Raw genomic sequence first — 23872 nt, 5'->3', positions numbered from 1 at the left:
TCAGGGCCCCAGGGGCGCCCCATCAGGCAGACAGTCCCCCTTCATTTGTTCTGCTTGCATTCAAGTCTTCTTTTTTAAGAGCTGTTTATGCCTAAGGCATGCTCGAGAATGGTCTTCATCTTACAAAGTCGGGGTTTTTTCTGGGACAGGAGCAAGCGTACACATTGGCCCATATGTGTAGATGCTTCCTTCCTGCCTTTGTACATGTCAAGAATCAGCGATGGTTTGATGCTGAGAAAGGGAATGAACAGAAGGCCCCATGAAAGGAGAAACACAGATTGTTCCTTTAAGATGAAATGATACCATGAATGAGCAAAAAAAAAAAAAAAAAATCCCCAGTAAAGCCGCACGCTGACTATTCCCTGGCTGTGGGTGATAAGCTGAATATTGGCCTAGAAATCTCTGTGCTGGCTTCCATTTTTATTTTTCTTTCTTAGTCCTGATGTCACGCTGCGCCTTCCATCCCCAAGACTTACTCATTCCATAACTGGGAGCCTGCGCCTCTCGCTCCCCTTCACCTGCTCTGCCCACCCCTCCGCCACCCTCCCTTCTCACAACCACCAGTTTGTTCTCTATATTTATGGGTTTGTTTTGGTTTTTCTGTTTGTTAAATCAAATTTGTATTTGTTTTTCCCTTAGCATAATGCCCTCTGAGTCCATCTATGTTGTTACAGATGGAAAGACCTTCATCTTTTTATGGCTGAATGATATTCTGTTGTGTTGTGTGCGTGCGCATGTGTGTGCATGTGGGTACTGTGTATATAATAGTCATTCTGACAGGTGTGAGGTGACACCTCATTGTGGCTTTGATTTGCATTTCCCTGATGATGAGTGATGTTGAGCATCTTTTCATGTGTTTGTTGGCCATCTGATGTCTTCTTTGGAAAAAATGTTCTGGTCCTCTGCTTATTTTTTGATTGGATTATTTGTGGATTTTGGTGTTGAGTTGTATAAGTTCCTTATATACTTTGGATACTAACCCCTTATGAGATATATTGTTTGCAAATATTTTATACTAGTCAGTAGGTTGCCTTTTTGTTTTGTTGATGGTTTCCTTCACTGTGCAAAAGCTTTTTATTTTGGTGAAGTCCCAATAGTTTATTTTTGCTTTTGTTTCTCTTGCCTCAGGAGACATACCTAGAAAAATGTTGCTAAGACCAATGTCCAAGAGATTACTGCCTGTTTTTTTCTAGTTTTATGGTTTCAGGTCTTACATTTAGGTCCTTAATCCATTCTGAGTTTATTTTTGTATATATTATAAGAAAGTGGTCCAGTTTCATTCTTCGCATGTAGATGTCCAGCTTTCCCAATGCCATTTATTGAAGAGACTGTCTTTTCACCATTGTACACTTTCACCTCCCTTGTCATAGATTAATTGACCATATAAGCATATTCCTTTGGCTCCCTATCTGTTCCATTGGTCTGTTCCTATTTTTGTGCCAGTATCACACTGTTTTGAACATCCTATCTTTGTAGCTTAAAACCTGGAATTGTGACACCTACAACCTTGTTCTTTCTCAAGATTACTTTTTTGGGGTCCTTTGTACTTCCACGCAAATTTTAGCACAGTTTATTCTAGTTCTGTGAAAATTACTGTTGGTATTTTGATAGGGATTGTATTGAATCCGTAGCTTGCTTTGGGTAGTATGGACATTTTAACAATATTTATCTTTCTAATCCAGGAGCACGGTATACCTTTCCATTATGTCATCTTCGATTTCTTTTATCAATTATTTTATAGTTTTCAGAGTATAGGTATTCCACCTCCTTGGTGAAGTTTTTTTCCTAGGTATTTTTTTGGGTGCAATTGTAAATTTTTTTCTTAATTTCTCTTTCTGCTAGCTCATTACTCTTGTAATGAGTATAGAAACACAACTGATTTCTGTATATTAATGTCATATCCTGCAATTTTCGTGAGTTCTTTTATTACTCTTAGTGTTTTCTTGGTAGAATCTTTAGGGTTTTCTATATAAAACACAAAATGACAGTTTTATTTTTTCCTTACCAATTTGGATGCTTTTTAAATTTCTTTTTATTGTCTGATTTCTGTGGCTAGGAATTCTAGGACTATGTTGAATAAAAATGAGTGGGCATCCTTATCTTATCCTGATCTCAGAGGAAAAGCTCTCAGTTTTTTACCATTGAGTATGATGTTAGCTCTCAGTTTGTCCTATGTGGTCTTTATTACATTGAGATTATTCTCTTTAAAACTACTTGGAGAGTTTTATCATGAACAGATGTTATACTTTGTCAAATGCTTATTCTGCATCTATTGAGATGATCCCATAGTTTTCATCCTTCGGTTTGTTAATGTGGTGTATCTCATTGCTTGATCTGTGGATATTGAACCATTTTTGAATCTGTGGAGTAAATTCCACTTTACCATGGTGAATGATTCTCTTAAAGTATTGTTGGGTATGGTTTTCTAATATTTTGTTGAAGACTTTAGTATCTATGTTCATCAGGAATACTGGCCTCCAGCTTTCTTTTTTTTTTTTTTTAACACGTATTTTTTTTAAATTTTATCTATTTATTCATGAGACACACACACAGAGAGAGAGAGAGAGAGAGAGAGAGAGAGGCAGAGACACAGGCAGAGGGAGAAGCAGGCTCCATGCAGGGAGCCTGACACGGGACTCGATCCTGCATCTCCAGGATCATGTCCTGGGCCGAAGGCGGTGCTAAACCGCTGAGCCACCAGGGCTGCCCCTTTCTTTTTCTCCTAGTGACTTCATCTGACTATGGTATCAGGGTAATGCTGGCCTCACAGAATGAATTTGGAAACTAACTTCCTTTTCTACTTTTTTGAAACATTTTGAGGAGAGTAGGTATTAACTCTTCTCTAAATATTTGGTAGAATTTAACTGTGAATCCATCTGGTTCTGGACTTTTGTTGAGAGTTTTTGATTACTGATTCAGTTTTATTACTAGTAATTCGGTCAAATTCTCTGTGTCCTGATTCAATTTTGGAAATTATCCATTTCTTCTAGGTTGTCTAATTTGGTGGCATATTTTTCATTATAATCTCATAATTTTTCGTATTTCTGTGGTATTGCTTGTTACTTCTCTTTCATTTCTGATTTGCTTTTTTTCTTGATGAGTCTGGCTGACAGTTTATCAATTTTGTTTTTCTTTTCAAATAACGAGATTTTGGTTTCAATGATCTTTTTTTTGTAGTCTCTATTTCATTTATTTCTGCTCTACTCTTTTATTATTTCCTTTCTTCTACTAGCTTTGGCCTTTTCTTCTTTTCTAGTTCATTTGTGTGTAAGATGGATTGTTTCAAATTTTTCTTTTTTCTTGAGGTAGGCCTGTATTACTATAAACTTCCCACTTAGAACTACTTTTGCTGCATCCCAATTTTAGAACATTGTGTGTTATTTGTCTCCATGTATTTTTTTTTTTTTTCATTTCCTCCTTGATCTCTTCATTGACACACTGGTGGTTTAGTAGCATGTTGTTCAGCCTCTACCTGATTGTGGTTTTCAATTTTTTTCTTATAATTGATTTCTAGTTTCATACCACTGTAGTTGGAAAGGATATTTGATGTGATTTCAATCTTAAATTTATTGAGACTCATTTTGTGTTGGGACATGTGATCGATCCTGGAGACTATTTCATGTGCACCTGAAAAAGAATGTGTATTTTGCCATTTGGGGAGGGACCTGTTAAGTCCATGTGGCCTTATAGGTCATCAAAGCCACTGCTTTCTTACTGGTTTCTTGCTTGGTTGATCTATGTATCCATTGATGTGAGTGAGGTATTAAAATCCCTTGCTATTATTGTATGATTGTCAATTTCTCCCTTTAGGTCTGTTAATATTTGCTTTTCTTAGGTGTCTAGTGTTGAGTGAGTGAATATTTATAGTTGTTATACCGTCTTGTTGGATTGATTTCTTTATCCTGTAATGCCCTTGTCTCTTGTTACAGTAATTGTTTTATTTTTTTGATCCTGGGTCTCTAGGATCAGGCCCTGGGCCGAAGGCAGCGCTAAACTGCTGAGCCACCTGGGCTGCCCAGTAATTGTTTTAAAATCTATTTTGTCTGATAGAAGTTTTACTACTTTGGCTTTTTAAATTTTCGCTTCTATTTGCATGGAATATCTTTTTCCACCCCTTCACTTTCAGCCTGTATGTTTCTTTAGGTCTGAAATGAGGTTTTTTTTTTGTAGGAACCATATAGATGGGTCTTGGGTTTTTTTATCCATTTTGTCACCCTATGTATTTTGATTTGCGCATTGAGACCATTTACGCTAAAAGTAATTATCAACAGGTATGTACTTACTGCCATTTTGTTAATTGTTCTCTCATTGTGTTTGTAGTTCTTCTCTGGTCCTTTCTTCTTCTCTTGCTTTCTTTCCTTGTGATTGATGACTTCCTTTTGTGTTATGCTTGGTTTCCTTTCTTTTTACCTTTGTGTATCTATTACAAGTTTTTGGTTTGTGATTCATATGGCATCCTAAGTATATAGCAGCATCTATTAAATTGAAGACCACTTAAGTTTGAACACACTCTAAAACTTCATTTTTACTCCCCACTCCACATTTTTTATATATGTTGACATATTTTACATCTTTTTATGAGTTCCTTTAACTAATTTTTTAGGTATAATTGGTTTTATTATTTTTTTCTTTTAACCTTCAGACTAGCTTTCTTAAGTGACTGACCTACCTTTACTGTATGTTTGCTTTACTCAAGAATTTTTTTCCTTTCATAATTTTCTTCTAATTATGGCCTTTTCTTGGCTACTTAAAGAAGTTTCTTTCAACATTTCTTTGAGGTTCATTTAGTGGTGATGAATTCTTTTAACTTTTGTTTGGGCAATTCTTTATCTGAATGATAATTCAGATAAAGTTCTGAATGATAGTTCTGAATGATAATCTTGCTAAGTAGAGTATTCTTGGTAGAGGGTTTTTTCTTTCAGCACTTTGGAATATATCATGCCACTGTCTTCTGATTTGCCAGGTTTTTGCTGAAAAATCAGCTCAGTCTTATGATGGTTCCCTTGTATGTAACTAGTTGCTTCTCTCTTGCTTTGCATTAAAAATTCTCTTTAATCTTTGACACTTTAACTAGTATATGTCTTGATGTGGACCTTCTTGGATTCACCTTATTTAAAACTGTCTATGCTTCCTTCCCCAGGTAAGAGACTTTTTCAGCTATAATTTCTTTAAATAATAATATAATTTGATAATCCGAATATTTGATGTTGTCCCAGACAGCCCTTAAAAAAAGTGTTTTCTTTAATTACTCTTACTTTTTGCCATTTGACTGAATGCTTTCCATCACCCTGGCTTCCAGATCACTTATCCCTTCTCCTGCCCCCTCGAATCTGCTGTTGATTCCCTCTTACATATTTTTTATTTCAATTATTGTGTTCTTCAGCTCTGATTCTTACTTATATTTTTGGTGTCTTTGTTGAAGTTCTCATTGAGCTCATCCACTCTTCTCTCCAGCAGGTGAGCATCTGTCTGACCATTGCTGTGAACTCTTCATCGGGTAGATTGCTTATCTCCATTTCCATTAGTTCTTTTACAGAGGTTTTGTCTTGTCCTTTTGTTTGGAGCATATTCTTCTGTCTCTTCATTTGTTCAACTGTGTTCCTGTGTGTTTCTTCTTATGAGGTTGAAGGAATGATCATATGTAGAGATGTCCCTGTGTTAGCCATGTATGCCTGGCATCTTTGATTGGCTGGCATAAGGGCTGGGGATTGGGGAAGTCTGTGCCAGGGCTGCCCTGGCAGGGTGCATGGAGCTGAGGTTGGTATAGGCCAGAGGGTCTCAGGGCTCTCCACAGAGGGCATGCTGATGGGACAGCTGAAGCTGATACGAGTGCAAGCCAGGGATTCCAGGTTCAGGGCAAGCATCACCCTGGCTGGACAACTGGAGCTGAAGCAGGTGTGGGTTGGAGGTGGTCCCAGGACGCTCTACACTGGGAGTGCCCTGACAGGTTGTCTGGAGCTGAAGTGGTACAGGCCTGGAGTGTTCCAGGATGCTTTGCACCTGTGTACCTTGGAAAGCTGTTTGGAGCTATAGTGAGCCCTGTCCAGCACTGTCTGGGTGTGTGCTACCCTGGGACCGACCACCTTGGTGGGCCTGCTGGGCTGGGGGCCTGGGCGCCTGGGGCTTGCTGTGGCAGCAGGCCAGTGAGGGTATCTCCACCCTGATCCTATCTGCTAACATGGTGAGGGTGGAACAGCCCCTGTGGGCTGGAGAGAGGTCCAACAGCTCCCCTGCTATTTGGCAGAGTTCTGGGGCTGGTTTCTCTCTATTATAGTTGCTTTTTCTTTTTGTGCTGTGGTTGTACCCCAGGGTCCCCAGAACTGGTGTGGGCTGAGGGCCCAGGGCTCACTGAGGTGGCAGGCTGTCCATGGCACCTGGACCCTGCTCTATTCTGCACCATCAAGGTGGAGGGTGAATGTAAGTCATAGTGCTCCCCAGCCCCTCTGACCCAGAGAGAGTTCCAGCAAAGCCCCTCATGATGTGGCACAGGGCCGGTTCCTTTCTCTTCTCATCAGAGACTTTTAAACCATGGCTTTTCTTCTGTGCTCTGGGGCTGATGAACTTGCTCCTGGCCGCTCAGTTCTATCCATCCTCAGCAGCTGACAGCATCTGGGGCAGGAAGTAGTGTGGGGGTGGGGTCCCTTCAGAGCCATGTCTCCATCTCTCTTGTGGTTCTCTGTGTTGGTCCCTCCATCGTTTGTCGTGCAGAAGGCTGTTGGCCAGCCCTCATTCTTCTTTAGGAGGATTTGCTAGGCAGGTGTGTGCAAGGAGTGAGGAGGTGAGTTCAGGATCCTCCTTCGTTGCCATCTTGGATCTTCCGTGTTTTCTCAACATGAGCCTGACAGTCAGGAGCCCTTGGTCTCATCCCAGCTCTCATCCTTACCATCTCTGGCCCCGAGTCATCTCACTCCTTAGGGTCTCCGCTAGCCCCCCTGCAAAAAGAGGCAGCCTCTATTATAACTTCTTGTGTTTCCACAGCATCCGTGTTACAGTTCTCGCACTTGTCCTCTCATTTTATTTTATTCTTCTTGGAAACTCGAGTTTGGTAAAAGAGGCGGAATAGCAGTTGTGCCTCTCATCACTTCTAAGGAACCTGTGCTGGCGGAGGGGAGGCAGGGCCGAGCTGGGGGTCCCAGGCCACCATCCTGTTCACGGGCCATGCCCCCATCCTGGCTGCTATCCAGGCCTCATCCCTCAGAGTCTCATCAACAGGGGAAGGGCCTGAAATCCTAATGATGGAGCCAAGGGCCTAGCATCAGGGGGGGCCGGCAGGGCGGTGACGGGGAGGCTACCCCCTTGTGCCTTCAGCGTCTCCACCAGCTTCCCCTCCTTTGCAGTTGACCTGGAGCAGGTTTGGGAACTGGATTCCCTGGAGTACCTGGAGGCGCTCGAGTGCGTGACGGAGCGTCTGGAGAGCCGCGTCAACTTCTGCAAGGCCCACCTCATGATGATCACCTGCTTCGACATCACCTCCCGGCGCCGATGAAGGCCGGCCGGGCCCGCCAGCGCCTCGCCGCCCGGGACCTCGGAGACAGCGGCAGGAGGATGAAGGTTGGTGCACGTCCGGAGTTAGCGCTGAGCGGAAGGCAGTTTTCTTTTGTTTTCTGTAGGAGAGGAGCGGACACCAGACATGTGGGAGGAGGAAGTGATGGGAAGCCCAAGGGACATGGAAGCCCCGCGAGACTGAAGAAGCACTTTGAGGAACTTTCGAGAACTTGTTTATACATCAGGACTGCTGGCAAGAGACCTCTCTCTTCTCTGGCTTCGTGAGAAGGGGCGAGGGCGCGTGCAGGATGGCTGTCGGGAGCTAAAACCACTCAACAGGTCACCTAGAGCGACTGATTAAGTGCCTTGCAAATCTTTATTATCCAAACGTTTATGTTCAGACTTTCTCGTGTACAGATGGTGCTAGTCCAGATGAAAACACCACCACACACGCGGAAATCAAGCGCGTTTTTGAAATGTATTTCCAGCTCGTTTTCTCTTGGTGTTTTATCCTGTTTCTGACTTGCTGTTTCTAAGTAGTATTTGTAGATCTATTCCCTACTCGGTATTGCATATGAATAAATGTTCAGTGTCCTTTACAGTTCTTCTGGTAAGGCCACTCAGAACACAGAGACTTCGTGGGCCCGAGCTGCTGTGTCTCCAGAGACGGCGGGCACAGCAGGTGACATGGGGCTACCTCTCCCCAGGGGCCCCGGGCAGCAGGCAGACTCGGGGGCAGGTGCATGTGAGCTCCAGAGACACAGGGGGCTGCATCTCTAAGGGAAAAGGAACCTTTATGAGCAAGGCCTCCTGTGTCCTTTGAGAGGGGTGTTTGCTCCAGACACAGCTTCTCCCTCCGAGTCCTGGCGCACATACTGGTTCCCTTACCCCCAAACCCAGGGTTTTCACAGCCGTCAAAAACATCTTTTTTTTTTTTTTTTATCGTTTTTATCCCAAAGACCGGATTGAAAGCTTGAACCAACCTGATAGAGCCATATTTTTTGTTCTCTAGTTCTGCGAAGGTATTAGAAGCAGGGAGCCTCTCCCAGGTTAGAGACCTTCTCAGGCTGGTATATGCTCAGAGACTGGCAACAGCATTGGCTTAGAACAAGAAAGAATGTTGGGAATCACATAATGGCCCTGTGGACCGGAGTGCTGCTCAAATGCAAAACGTCCCCATTCCCCCATGTCCCAAGGCCTCCATCCCAAGAAAGGACAAGGCTTTTCCCCCTCAGTCTTGGCACCAGAAAGTAGAGAGGTTTCCTGTCGTGAACTGCACACCCCTTGAGAGGCAGAGCCCAGAGCTTCATGCGTAGGCCTGTCTGGGCCCTCGCTCCCAGAACCATAGGACTTCATCCTCCGATCCAGCTGTTCATTCCTGCCTCCAGCCCCTTAGGGATCATCATACCCGTTTTAGAGATGGAACCTCAAGGTACCAAGTGGTCAGAGGATTATCTGATAACAGCTGTGGAATAGCAGGGGCTGCCTCCTACCTCTCGGGTCAGGGCCCTGTGGCCTGCCCACTGGTGAGGGTACTCGGGGTGTCACAGCGTACTATCAGGTTTTGCCCTCCAATGCAGCATACCATTGTGAACCTGTTTCTAGGTTTGACAGTCCCTGCTATCCTGCACCTTGACCCAGCTGCTCCCCAAGGAAACAGATCCGTGTGAACCTTTGCCAGTGCTCCTCTGGACACACGAAGCCCCGCACAGCTGGCTAGGCAGCCAGTGAAGCTCAGCTGAACTCAGAGCAGAGGGACTGGGGTCTCACGAGCTTCACAGGACGTGGTCCTTTACTGGTCAGAACAGGCCCCAGTGCCCCGAAGGCTCGAGTGTCTGGAGGTCAGCCCCCAGCCTGGAAGCCAGCCCTGTGGATCATGAGTCCAGCTCTGCATTGTCTAAGAGCCTGCCCCCTGCAGACATACACGCAGCAGAGATGCACACATCTCAGAGCTGAAGAGGCTACAACGCGGTGGAAGGTGCCCCAGAATGGACCAGTCCCCCTGTAGTTTAGCAGGGAGTGTGTCTGTCACCCTAGGAAGCAGGGCCTCACCCAGCTCCTTGGCCTTCACGCCAGCCTGCAGGGCAGTTTACAGTTCTGGACACACCTCTGCCCTCACAGCACCTGTGTGAACAGGCTTAATAGCAACCATATGGAAGCTTCTGCACCCCAAGGGATGCCCATCTTCTGAGTCTGAGTCTGTACCCCTTTTGCTTGCTACTCTGAAATATACCACTCTGTGAAAAGCCTTTAATTTGGGAATTGTCAAAGATGAGTATTCTAGTCTTTGTTGGAAACAAATTCACTTGATGCATAACCCACATACTTAGCTCTTGTGCCGGCACATGCCCCCTAGCCCCGAGGTCGCCACGCTGTGCTGGCTTCCTGAAGCAGGCCAGTGATGGGTCCTGGTGCCTTTCCCAGAGCGAGAACAAGTAGAAACAGCTACAGAAATTTGAAATCTCAATCTTTCCTACTACCTGCGCCTGCTTGTATACATTTGTCGCAACTTCATGAGGTAGCAAAAGGGTTGAATGAAACCAAGAGCTTTCTTACCGAGTCAGACTGGCTTCCCGAAGATGCCACGCCATGGACCATCTCACAGAATGTCGTCAGCCAGGCTGAGGACAGCAACTCTGTGTGGAGGTTGTCCATTCTGGCTTTTTCTTTTCTTTTTCCTTCTTTCCCTTAAAACTCAGTGAGCTGCAAACATCCTCATGTACCAAGTACTGATTAACCATGTGAAGACGGCATGAATTTTGTGCTGTCACGTGCTGGCTCCTGGTTCTTCCTAGGAGTTGATGCTACAGATGATGCTCTCCAGGCACAAAGGGACACAGGCCTGGCCAACTCTTCTGAGGCTGTCCCCTTAACTGGCCACACGTGAAGTAGCTCCACATTTTGGTTTTGGTGACACATAACCCAGGAAAGCAAGGAGAATGTCAACCCATTTCCATTTCGTTATCCTCAAATAAAAGGACCAGAAGCTTCTATGTGAAATTAACATCTAGATCCGCAAGCCTTCATTCCTCATCTGAAACCTGCCCAAACAGTTCAGTGTCAGGTGAGGCATTAGCCATAGAACAAAACTCAGACCCACAGAGGGGAAATGGTGATCTTGTTTCCCAGGGAGTAAATCCAGATTGCTTTCTGTGGGGCTGGTTCATGCTGTGACCAAGTGACAGCGTGCTTAATCCTGGGCTTGCGGTTCCCACCTGAGAGCTGCAATCTTTGATCTTCTCGTCCTTGAACTCCCCTCTCCATCACTGGGAAGCTGTTGCTAACGTTCATCTCTTCCAGATTTGAAATCAGAACACTTTGTGTGGTGTTTTATGTCCAGTTGCTATTGTGAACACACAGAACTCATAGCAGATGCAGAAGGCAGGCTCTACTGATGCTGGTAGGCGTCCTACAAGGGACCCAGAGCTGGGGAAGGCATGGAAGCCATGCAGCCCAGCATGCGGGACTCGGCAGGCAAGAATCTGGCCATTGTTGTAAATGTAGCCTCAAGCTTGAAGTCTGCATTCCTGGAAGGTGGCATGACCTCCCTGTAGCCCCAAATGCCATCGGGGCAGGGGGCTCAAAAAGTCTGACACACATTTACAACTTAAGTTCGTTCTTGGACTTCTGTGCTTGCTGAGCAAGAAACTCTTCTCTGGGCTCCAAATTATAGAGCTGATGTCCAATTTAGGTTGATATGTAACCTTTTCCATAAGTGTCACTATGTGAAAGCAGCTGACTGCTTTGTGGAACAGAGGTCCAGGCTTGTGAGAGGCGACAGACTGGCCTCTGCAGACACGGCGTCCAGCGTCCTCAGCCATGGCCAGTGTATGGTTGAGGCTTCCAAAAAAGCAATGCAGTGAAGGTTTTAAACTTCCTTAATCCCAAAAAGGCCGCAAAAGAAATGACTAAAGCTGAGTCCATTCCACGATTGAAATCAGGAGTTTATTGTTACTTCCTTCTGGAGTCTTAGCCCACTCTGAGCATATACTGAAAGATTTCCTCACCGTTAACTCACTGTTAAAGGTGATCTCTTTTAAATCCTGAAACCCTGTCAGTAAGAAACAGGTTGAAAGTCTTGTCACAACAGCCAATGCTCAAAACTGCCTGGTCCCACTGTCCCCAGGGCCTCCCCACCACTGCCCAGGCAGTGCAGCCAGGCCTTCGGCGACAGAGGCCACAGCTCACCACTGCCACACGGGAGACCTGGCTGCCGTGGATGAAGCCCACTCCTCTCTCTGCCCAGTGAGCCAAAGCCACATGCCCAGCTCCAATGACACTGCCAAGAGTGGTCTAACATGGTTTGGTGGGTGGGGGTGGTGGTCAGGGAGCAGACGGTAAAATACTTCGTTCCTTTGGATTATAATAGCTCTTTTTCCTCCTGCAGGAAATACCTGTTGGCATTTGTGGGTAAGAACTTGCAAAGCGTGTCACTTAGCAATTTCCCCGACACACACACACACACACGCACACACGTGTGTATGTATATTTTATAACTACAAACTGTTCATTTCCAGATAAAAACCTAGTTCCAATCCAGCAGATGCTCTTGTAACTCAAGCCCACCTTCTCAGAAAAGTTTTTGATCCGATCGCAGAAGCTGGTTTACCCACCCCGTAGATGAATACATTCTGCTTTTGGGCAGCCCTCATCAGAACCGGATGCCAATGTCCTCATACCAGGCATGGAACGTGCTGGAGGCAGGAGACAGCCTTCAGCGTGCCCAAGGAACACTCTGGAAACCCATTCATGCCCCGTGTCCTTGCACATCGGGATGAACACTGAAATGGGGCCCTCGCATGTCCACGTCATTCCCCACACTGCTGACCAACAGCCCACAGTCCTGTTCAATTTTAGGAAAAGGTAGAATTTATTTGTAAACTCAGGATATTGTTTTGTAGCCTCACCTGTGCTTTATAATTTATGTATACATCACGGTTGGAAATGCTTTCCAAGTGTTATGCATTGAAGCCTAGGTGAGGGCATCTGTGGCTGTCCTAGCCCCTCCTCTCATGAGGTCTATAACAGAGACACATGGGCCCCAGAGGGGGAAAGATAAATAAATCAGGAGGGCAGGATTAGGATCCAGTCCTCAAGCTATCTGGCTTCGTGCAACATCTAAGCTGTTTCCATAGCGAGTGGCTGAAGGGAAAAGGTCCCATCACTTTGAATATGATGATAATGGGCTTGGAAATCAGCCTCCACAGGCCTGGGTGGGATTTCTGCAAAATTTCTGTGAAAAATATGGACAGTATGAGGTCCCCAGAGTCCCCTGAGACCCCCACCCACCCACCCCTCAGGTGCAACCAGAGTTCTTCACCTTGGATGCATTAGTACCTGTTTGTTCTGGAGAAACCAAAGCACTTTAGTGGATTTTACAACCCGTAATACTTAAGGCATCAGGTCCTCTCCTCAGTCTGAGAGGTGGAGAGGGGCTGGGGTCAGTAGTCTCATTGGAGAAGGAGCTCTAGCCTGGAGCCAGGGGTAAGGACGCTGGGCCAGGCCTGGTTCCCTCCCTCGCTATGCAACTTGGGCTCCCCAGGGGGAGATTGGGGTTCAAAACAGCTGCCCTTCTGGGACAGTGTAGAGAGAAAGTGCTATCAGTGATGGGAAGTGCTTTGACGAAGTGCTCCATGCGGGAGCTGGGGATGATCCTTTAGAGATGAAGAAACAAGTCAAGAGGCAGCGATTGGCCCGAGTCCGCAGAATAGTTTTTAGGGTGGAACGTGACCCGAGTCCAGAATCTCGGGCTCTTCCCAGGAGGTGCTGGGTGCACCAGGTGTGTGAACACGTGGACGCACATCATGCCCCTGTACTGGCGTGCATGTGCGTGTGTGTGCGTGTGTGTGCGCCCGGGGCGTAGATGGATGCATGTGTACAGAAGGTATGTGGCAGGATGGAAGAGCAGAGGGCAGAAAATAGGACTTCTGATCCCAGTGGCGTCAGGAGTCCTGTGGCCGTGGATCCGTGACCAAACTTCTCCGGGACTCTGTTTTCAACTCTGTAAAATGGGCACATTGTGCTACATGAGCGTGGTGGTTCCTGCCGCCTAGTAATGTATGTATGTATATATAAACCTGCTTATCTGTAGACGCGGGCCAACTTGGAAATGGGACACGAGGCCTGCCGAGTCACTCATCTGTGTGAGAAACGGCCGATTCACAACAAGGTCACAGAATCTTGATTTAAAATTCACTGGTAGTATTTACGATCATGGTTTTAAATTCACTGTTTTAACTGGATAAAGGATTGGTGCCGTCTTAAAGATCAAGTTCTTAGCTTATAAGTGTTTGCTGTTAAAACTTTTTAAATAAAGTTCATTTGTCGAAGGCTGAAATCCCAACTATTCTGTACTTGGGCAGGTCCCAACAGCCTCTTTGCAAACAGGCTGGGTTTTGTGTCTGCGTCCATACATTGCTGTATCAAAGCTAGCCGCTGGCTCGATCCTGATAACCATGAGCAGGCTACCTGGAGAACAGTCTGGAAGAGAAAGTTCTAGTTCTCACAAACTGATGACGAACCCATTAAGCTGTGTGCCATTTCCAGTGTGAAGACGTTGTTTGCTGGCGACGATCTCTGACTTTTTGTGGCATATGAGGTGTAAAATGTTGTCAAAAAGAATCTGGTGTTTAAAAAGAAGCAAACTATGGTGGCATTAAATGTTCACTTCTATTCTACTCGGAGTTCTGGATGCCTCTATCCACTGTATCCTTCTGTGCAGAGGGGTAATAATTCAAGGCCCGGGAGGAGGGTTCTTCTCACTAGAGCAAGCCCTTGGCTGTGGGCTTCCTCCCAGCATGAGGCCTGTCTCCTCCCGCTCGGGGGCTGCCCTCCAGCAAGTTCGGAAGCTTGCCCAGAGCTGGGTGTAGGTGGGGGGCTGAGTCCCAGAGCCCCAGCATTGGTCGACATCCCCGGGAGTCGGCTACTGGGCTGGGATCACACAAGCAAGTGTGAAGCGTGGCGCTGGGGTGGTGTTTTTGTTGGCCTGGTGCCCGTCCCCGGTGCAGGGTCTGGGGCTTGCACAGAATGCAGGCATTCTCCTCCTCTGCAGACGGCTCAGGCTCGGACACACAACCCCTTGTTACAGCTGTGTCGTCTCCACTGCGACTAGTACATGCAGGGCAGGAAGCAGAACAAGGTCAGAAACTGGAAGGAAGTCTCCTCAGGGTACCCCGCCCTACCAGGGACAGTCTCTTCCCACCCTGACCCCTGCAGACTCTCCCCGAGCAGCTGTCGGGCACTTTCTGAGCTGCGGGGACCCATCCACCGGGCAGCTGAGGGGAGGGCAGCGGCCACCCCCGGCAAATGCCCAGATGCACACGCTTGGCTCCTGGCGCGGCCCTGCCCTGACTCCACGTCTCCCCCTCTGCAGAGCTGGCCTGGACACCCACACCTCCTAGGCTCCCCACTCTGCCTCTTCCTAAATCGCCCACGACACCTTCCTGCGCTCCCTTTGGGCCACTCTAGGCAGCAACCATAGGTTCTTAAGAAGCCATAAGCCATAAGGGTTTTCTAAAATTGATGCCTTTGATAGAAGAGTAAGTGGAGGCGCTGCCTGACTCTGAGCATCCCCCTGAGAGACAGGAGGCCGCAAAGCTGCATCTAAAACTGATGCTAGCCCCCTCACCCTTACCCTTGAGAAAAAACCATCCAAACGTACGCTCTTACTGCATGGTCTCTCAAAGCACTCAAAATTGTGATTAGTGTTCCGTTTATTCTTTTTCCCTTTCGATCCTGCTTTTTCATCTCAGGGAGAACATTAACTCTCTGTCCACCATGGCACCCTCCTCCAGATGGACATAAAAACAGAGCAAGGTGACACCACTGACTAGCAAAGCACTTTAGACTGTCCTGGCACCTGCACGGAGGAAGTGTCTCCATGTCTGATGCTTCCACTTGCTCCTCCAGGTGAAGGCTTAGTTTCCAGAAAACTTATAAACATTTGGAGCCCTTGGAGTGTAAACAGTTTGGCCTGTCAGCAGCTGGTGTGCTCCCAGCACCTGGGGGCGGAGGGGCTCTTCTTCTACATCTTCAGCCTCTAGAACAGAGTCTGGGGTATAGTGGCTACTCAATATTAATTGTATGGATCGATAGATGGATGGATGACCTTTGGGAGAAGAGGGACCGGACAACACTTGGGCTTGAGTCTGCTAAAATTTCAAACACCTTTAACCGAAGGACTGGAGGTCTGTGTTTGCAAATAAATGCACAGTTGGGATTAAGTTCCCAGGTCACAGTGTAGTAAGAGCAGCAGGTCCACACTGGGTCACACTCATGCCCTTGGTTCAATATACACATAACCCTGACCTCCCAACTACTGAGCAGCCTTGGCTTCCAGCCTCCTGAAGCCTGTCTCTCCAAGAGATGAAACAGAGGAGTGCTCGAGCCCTTGGCCCCCTACTGAATGTTGATAAAGCAATCACTGAACAGACCTTTATCGAGCATGGGCTTTGCCCCTGCTTTGCCCCTGCTGCTGCTGAATAAAACAGCTTCATGAACTTTGGGCTTCACAAGCTCGTTTAGGTTGGCAAGACTGGCTGGCAAACCAAACCCCATTACAAACAGGCAAACATATGCCCCCTTGAAGGATGAAGTCCTCTCCCACCAACCCCTGACACACGCACTCTTTTCTTGATTTTGGGCCCTTAGCCGGGCCTCACCTCCAGAAGGGTCTTAAGCCCCGGGGTTAGGAGAGTGAGGGAGGGGGAGCGAGGGAGGGGGTCCAAGCACAGGTCACTCTGAAGGTCATTTCATTTCTGCTCTGGAAATTGACTCCCCAGGGCCCATCTGCTGGAGAGGAGGAGAGGCCCCAGGCCCCAGGCCCCAGAGCCACTCAGCCAGGCCCCTGCAGGCCCCTGCTTGGGGGAGCCGCCTCCCTGCATTTGCCAAGAGCTCAAGAAGGAGCTTAGAGGCCAAGGGATGTAGAGAATGAGGTATGAGCTGTCCCCCAGAGCCACCTGGCCTCTCCAGCAGGCGAGGCGACCCGGAGGCCAACAGAAGAAGCTGCTTTGGTGCTCAGCATCCTGCGTGCTGGGGAACAGTTTGCCATTTGATTTTCATTTCAAAATCATTAGGTTGCCCTCCATCTTGGGCCCAGACATGTACACACACCTTGCGTGCGCTTATAAGAAACACTCAAAGGCCTTCCATGAGCCCACGGAGATCCACTCACTACCAAGGTCCTAGAGAGGAAGGCCTATTGTTCAACCGGACTTTTGAAAAGCCAGAAATGGAAAATAAAAATAGCCTTTAATCTCACTCCATTATTTTATAAACACACACGGTCACATATACTTTCACCAATTCTTGATCACCGGGACGTACCCTTTGGGAATCTCCTTGTTTTCCCTGAATAATTGTCCCCTGCACATTTACTCCTGATCAGCTCATGTGCTCCTACTACTGGCTTTTAACAGCTGCAGAATATTCCATCAGGTAGACTGGCCATCATGTAGGTGTAATTCCCTGCTGCTAGACCTTCCAGCTGCTTCCATTTTTTTGGCTATAATAAATGACACTCTAGTAAACATGTTGAACAGGACACACCCAGGACTAGGACACATAAGGCATTTTATACACTGAGCACGGCCATATTTTGATCCATCCGCCCTAAGCAAGGCTCAGAAGCCTTCCCTGATGGTCCTGAGACGGTCACCTTGTCCCCCGTAAGCGTGCATTTCACTGATTCAGCTCATTTCACAAATATATACTGAGGTTCCAAAGGTGGATGGGCCCCTGCTGTCGGACGCTCCAAGTTCTCAGGATACGGTCCTGTGGCTCTCCTGGAGGACACGTATGTCTGTCCCCAAACATCAGGCTTGCAGAGGTGATGGGGAGGCTAACCCCGGGTTGTCCTGGGGTCTGTGGCTGGGCCTGCACGTGGAACTGACAGAGCTGAATGAACAGGGTAAGGGCATACACACTCATTTTGTATTAGTTTTATGTGACAAAGGAGATTTCATAGGGGAAGACCCCAAACAGTGGCAACACCGAAGTACTCTCATAGTAGGTTGAAGGGAGAGAGGCCCTGTGGAAACACAACTCAGATACACAGGGAGGGGAGAGGAAGAGGGGTCATCTTTACGAAAGAGTCTGTGTGCTGACTCCTCTCAGCCTCTCCCCCAACCCCTCTGCATGCCCCCCCACCCCCACCAGACCCTGATGAGAATGCTGCTTTTCTCCTGATTCTGGAAGGGCATCTTTCACCTGGGAGTTTTATCTCCTGTTTTGGGAAGAAAGGGGGAGATCAGAAGGCCTTCTTGCACCTGCTGGTCTTCAAGTGCCTTTAAGTCAAGACAATCCTTACGCTGAGGTGGGGGTGCAGATCCTGCAGCTCTCCCGAGGGCAGCCCCCTGCAGCCCGAGGGTCCGGCACAGCAGGGGCACAACAGCGATAAGACACAGAGGGTCTCAGAACCCCTCTCGGAAAGGGAGTCCCGGATCCATTACACACAGGGCGCCCGCCGAAAGGGTCTCAGAGGATCCCCACGCGTGTGTCAAGCCTTGGCCCAGGAGCCGGGAAGCCTGGGTGCTGTTATGAGGACCGCATGTCACACTTGCTTTAGGGGAGCTGCTAAGCGTCCCTGGGCCCAGATTCCTCATCCATGGGGGGCAGAGAAGCCGCATCTGTCTGTCCAGGCCCGCGGGCTTGTTCCAAGCACGGGCGCAGTGTGCGTGTGCAAGAGGACATCAGAATGCGCGGAGCGCTCCCCCGAGACGAGGTAGTAGAGAAACGGCCGCGCACCCTCCCAGGCCCACGCCTGCTGCCTCATCCAGCACTCGTCCCTTTGTCCCTTCGTTCGCAATTGTCAGTGGCCCCCGTCTGTTAGCAGCTGACGGGGCTGTAGGTCGTGCCACTCCCTACACCTCACTCCCAGGGGAATGATTACTGACAAGACATCCCAGGGGGACTCTGTCCCAGTACGTGCTTGTGCATCGAGGAGCCCACAGCGGTCCCGCCGACGCTGTCCTCAGGCATTGTGGGGACACCCTCGCAGGAAAGGCTCAACAGGCCCGCCCTGGTGGCAGGGGTGGCCAGTCCTTCCTTAGGGAGGAGGCACCTAACTGAACACAGCAGTGGCCCGGGCCGTAGAGCTTACATTCCTCAGGGCAATCACATCTTTGATGCCTCTATTTTACCAAGAAATCTCATTTCCAAAAATCTCAGATGTAGGTAATGAGCTTTCACGTGCTTAGGGAAGGGACTTCCGGAGGGATATTCCTGGTCAGAGGCCTCGACATGCTAATGAAGCATTCTGCAGCAGTTCCAGAAGCCACCACGTGCGTGTCCCACAGTGAACACAAGTGCGCACACGCATGCACATACATGCACCTGAGGGCAAGTAGCCCAGATGCTCTAACGTGCCTCACCTCGCAGCTGCCGCGGGGAGGGGCCCAGGACCTACTCAGCACGCAGCCTGTGTGTCACACCCTTTCCTCGGTGGCAGGTGGAGAGCCTGTGCAGGCCACTAACCCCTCCCAGCCCATGGCCAGCATTTTCCACCTGCAAAGCAACTGAGAGAATAGTCTCTGCCTGATAGTGTTCTTTTGAGCAGCAAGACCTAGGGATGGAGACCCCATGGGCTGCGCGCACGGCCCGGCAGACAGGGCAGCTGCCACCTCAGGAGCTGCGGGGACGGGGAGGGGCACATAGCCGCATACCTGGCAGCGCACCTAAGCCGCCTCCCGGCCCCCTCAGCTTGTGGAGGGGGTGCACTGCGCTGCCCTCTCCTGGTTGCTGAGGCCCCAGGGCCGGAGGACGTGACACATGGCTCCAGGTGGTCCCTGTGTCACATCAGACACGGGGCAGGGACAACCCAGCAAAGTGTTGGTCAAGGCCCTGGGACCCCCCAACACCCGCACCGGCTCCTCGCAGGCGGTCAGCCTTCACGCAGGGTCACAGCTCCCGCGGGTCGGCGCACCCGCAGAAAGTGCAGGCCCGGGAGCAGCGGTCTGTGGGGCGTGGGTGGCCCGGGCCGGCTGTTCAGAAGGCGGCTCTGGGCCCTGGATTTCCCAACAATGGGAGTGCGGGGGCCAGATGGCACGTTAGCCCTGCCTCCAGGGGGCACCCTCGGGGGTGCAGAGGAGCCAGCCGGGGGCGGGGGCGCGAGAAGAGCCTGAACCCCAGTGGAGTCTACACCGGAGCTCCTGCCCCACAGCCTGTCCTCTGGGCACTCCAGAACCCCAAGTGACGTCCTTATGTCTGGGGAGCCAGGGATGGAGGCTTCCTCCCTAACTCCCTCTCCCGCACCAGCAGCAGCAGCAGCACCAACACTCTCAGTGCAGAGGCCGAGCGGTGGACGGACCGCCAAGCGCGCTGTGTAGACGGCGGCAGCCCCCGCTCGGGGAAGGGAGCCGGCCCTGTGGTCCCCCGGCTTTCCCCTAGCTCCTGGGGTGACCCTGCCCCTCCACAAATGATGGCAACCTTCCAGCTCAGGGTTCCTGAGGGGAAGAAGCTCCCCCGCCCTGCCCCAGGCATGTCTTACATCAATGGGACACAGACTAGACAAGGCACTTGCTCCAGGAGACACTCTCTTCAGCCTCCGGAGCCATTTCAGGCTGCTGGTCACGGTGACAGTCTCTCGATGCCCCCCAAACACACACACACACACACACACACACACACACACACACACACACAGCTCATTATTAACGCATGGACGGTGCCCTCCGTGCTCCCGCGTGACCCAATTGATGTGCAGGGAGTCTACACCCTCCTTCCATATGTGTGCACCTCCTACTGGTTCTGCTTCTCTGGGGAACCCCTACTGACACAGCCGACCTCCCACTGTGACTGTGGGGCTCCTCTTCCTCTAATAAGAGCTCCCTTGGGGAGAACTCAATAAGACAAAAAGAAAAACCCTCATTAGGACCGTCCCCAAGAGCAGCGACTGCATGAACCCTAATTACTGTACCTGAATTATTCTTTCCTGGTTGCAAAGGAAGGAATCTCTAAGGTCCTTATTAAAACCTACGCAACATCTAAGGAATGGTAAATTGAGAATTCTTGTGTCTGTTTTGCATTGACAGGAGCATAAATAGGTCCTGAGGGCATCTGAACCCCAACCAGGTCAGCCCTGCACGACTTCATCCAACACATGGCCTGGAAAGGAAGAGGCAGTGAGTGCTAACTCATGTTTATAGAGCACGTTATACTGTGCTAAGTGCTTTCATATTTATTATTGCCTTTCATCTTCAGCACCACCCCCACTGAGGTAAGGATTAGCTCACACCTTTGGACAAGGACGAGTCAGAAAGTGAGAGGGAAGGTGGGAAAGGCATTTGAAAAAAACAGGAAGATCTTGGATGTCAAACTCAAGCATTCACTGCACAAATATTTACTGCTTACCGCAATGTGTCAGATAGGCCAGGAGTTGGGGAAACAGCAGTGAGCGAGGCAGACATGGCCTATATAGTCTAGCAAACGTTTCTTCATTGCTTGCCCTGGCAAAGCACCATTGGCAAAGTCCGAGGACATGTCAAGCCCAGTGCAATGGAAGGCTCTCCAACTTTGAAAGGCACTCTCCTGGATGCCTTTCAAGGCACTCTCTAGTGCCACCTCTAGCCTACTGCTCCCATTGTAGTGCTCACACCCTTTCCAGTGACTGCCCCTTTATCGTCTCTCTCCCTCACTGACCTGAGAACTCCCCCAGGGCCAGAACATTCTCCAGTCTACACAGTGCCTGGCCCTCTCAGGGCATATTTGTCCAGCCGAAGATGATGTCAGAAGCTGAGAGTACAAAGAGAAAGAAACCCAGGCCCCATCCTCCAGAGATTTAGAGCCTAGTGGGGAGAAAGATAGATAAGCAATGATTTTGATGTGATATGTTTTCAGGGGGAATGATGGGTACTCGAGCAGCACAGAGAAGGAAACGCTAGGGAAAGCCAGGAAGGATGAGCAGAAAGAAGCAGGTCAACCAGTTATTGTCAAACAGTTCAGGGAAAAAAAAAAGTTTTTCGGGCCTATACTTGCAGCTTTTCTGGAATTTTTTTAGTTGTTTTTTGCTTTTTTGTGGGATAAAATGCTTAATGTGTTTGTTTGCTTCGACTGTATTATCCGGGTGGCTGGAACAACAGAAATGCATTTTCTCTCAGTTCTGGAGGCGCTGAGAGTCTCATCTGGGTTGGTTTCCTTGGAGGTCTCTTTCCTTGGCTCACAGATAGCCAATTTGTGTGTCCAAATTTCCTCTTCTTCTAAGGACACTGGTCAGATTGGATTGGGGCCCACCCTCATAAGCTCATAGAGTGTAGTCACCTCTGTAAAAGCCCTATGCCCAAATACACTTACATCCTGATGTACTAGGGTTTGGACTTCAACACATTAATTTGCAGGGAGACAGAATTCAGTCCATAATAGTCGATTTCTTCACTTTCCCATATCCTCTGTTTTTCAAGTTAAATCTGCTCTATCTGATGGGGATTGCCACTAGAGAATGTCCATCTTGTCTTCAGCACCCAGGGGATGGGTACCTGGTAGTGGAGAAGGTCCCATTTATCACATTATTACTGTTCTGCATGCCCAGTGTGTCTTCACTGCTAGATGGTACATCCTCAGAGGACACAACAGTGTCTGGCTCACCAGACCTAGCACAACACTTTGCATAGGATAGATATTCAATATATTTTCAGTGGGTGAATGGGTTCATGAGTCACATAACAAGGACTCTAAAGTCTTTAAAGCAAAGCAAAGAACTGGATAATCATCTTTTATGTTAGTTAGAAAGGCATACTCTACACATAGGACATACAAACCCTTATTTTTTTTATTTTTTATTTTTTGGACATACAAACCCTTAAAGCAAAGTCCCAGATCAGTTTCATATGTACTTGAGATGTGTTGAATCAGTGTTCCCTGAAACCTCATTAGAACTCAGGACTAGTCCAATATTTAGTGTATGAAAAAGCCACCTAAATCCCAGGGTAATGTTGCTTAATATGGCACAATTTTCTTATCTAATTCTTATTTTTGCTTCACATTCATAATTGTAAACGCATGTGCAGCTGCATGAACGTCAGCATCAACATCTATCTATGATAGATCCTTTTTTGAGAGAGAGAGAGAAAAAAAGGGAGAGTGCCATGAGCAAGTAGATGGGGAAGGGGAAAGGAGAGAGAATATCTTAAGCAGGCTCCACGCTCAGCATGGAGCCCAATGTGGGGCTCCATCTCACGACCCTAACATCACAACCCGAGCCAAAATCAAGATTCGTGTGCTTTGCTTAACTGACTGAGCCACCTGGGCACCCCTCTATTTTATATTCTTTTTTTTTATTTAATTTTTCTTTTAATTTTAGATTCTTACAAGGTTGGAAACCTATCTGCCTTACTAGCATCTCAGACAACTTAGCACATTGCTATGCACAGGTGTGTTCAAATCCTGAAATCACTTAGAAATTATCCCATTCTAATAAAATGTACTTGTTATTTTTATAGGTTTTGCTTACTAATTATGCAGTCAGACTTCCTCACACTCTGTTATGCTAGAGGGGCTGGTTTCTCACTTCTACAAAGCAAAATGCCCACAGGAGAAATACAACAATCAGTGTTTGATCCTTTTTTTAAAAAAAGAAAGAAAGAAAGAAAAAGTAATTCTAATTCACTCATAGCAGGTCATGCTTCTTAACTTAGCTACAGGGAAATCCCAATTCATGCAAAAATAATGCCGTCTTCATTACTCCACAATCCAAGGGTGTCTATGGTGATTCGGCCACCCCTTTTCTGAAAGGAGACCAGCATATGTATCTTAATAATGCATCCTTCTTGATCTTACTGCAATGTTGCTTCAGTAACTGCATTTGATTGCGACATAACCTGGCTTGGGCCCCCTGCTGTGCTCTTATAGACCATTATTAATGCAGACCCCTGCAGGGGCTGTAATTTGGGATTCAATTGGCCATAAAATTGTCCTAAGTGTCACCTTAGTAATCGGAGATCATGTGACCCATGAAACACACTGAACTGCAAGATGGCACCTCTTAGAAATTAATGTCACATTGTCCCCAGCAGTAAAAAGGCACTAGCCATTACCTCTGAAGTAAATTTTGCTGTGCTTCAGAGATCTCAAGAGGTTAAGAGGAGGGTTGCCACACCCACACTCCCTGAGCTGGGCCTACAGGAAGTAAAGAGCCTTCCTCAGTACATAGTCCGAGGCTCAGCACACAGACTGGTCAACCCAGGACCCCCTCTGGTTGCTTTTGATGGTACTTACCTGCTTCTTCTTTTTTAAAAGATTTATGTATTTATTTGAGAGAGAGAGAGAGAGAGAACAAGCAGGGGGAGGGGCAGAGGGAGAGAGAGAGAAGTAGACTCCCCTGAGTGTGGAACCTGATGTGGGGCTGGATCTCATGACCCCGAGATCATGACCTGAGCTGAAATCAAGAGTCAGATGC

General features: G+C 48.1%; 2 protein-coding genes across 8 annotated transcripts in view; one reads left to right on the top strand and one right to left on the bottom strand.

Moving 5' to 3' along the window:
- Positions 1 to 14162, top strand: part of KIF26B (kinesin family member 26B) — a 442501-nt gene extending 428339 nt beyond the window's left edge. For all 3 annotated transcript variants that reach the window (XM_072830252.1, XM_072830253.1, XM_072830255.1), the window contains one exon: positions 7338 to 14162. In XM_072830252.1, coding sequence (XP_072686353.1) covers positions 7338 to 7486 — 149 coding nt within the window. In that variant the 3' untranslated portion in view covers positions 7487 to 14162. The remainder of the gene's footprint in view (positions 1 to 7337) is intronic.
- SMYD3 (SET and MYND domain containing 3) overlaps positions 1 to 23872 on the bottom strand; it is a 796483-nt gene that overhangs the window by 59786 nt on the left and 712825 nt on the right. The gene's annotated exons all lie outside the window — the stretch shown is intronic.

Source organism: Canis lupus, chromosome 6 (assembly GCF_048164855.1).
Source record: "Canis lupus baileyi chromosome 6, mCanLup2.hap1, whole genome shotgun sequence".
Taxonomy (NCBI): domain Eukaryota; kingdom Metazoa; phylum Chordata; class Mammalia; order Carnivora; family Canidae; genus Canis; species Canis lupus.
The sequence above is the reverse complement of the archived record's forward strand: the minus strand, read 5'-3'. Positions and strand labels throughout refer to the sequence as shown.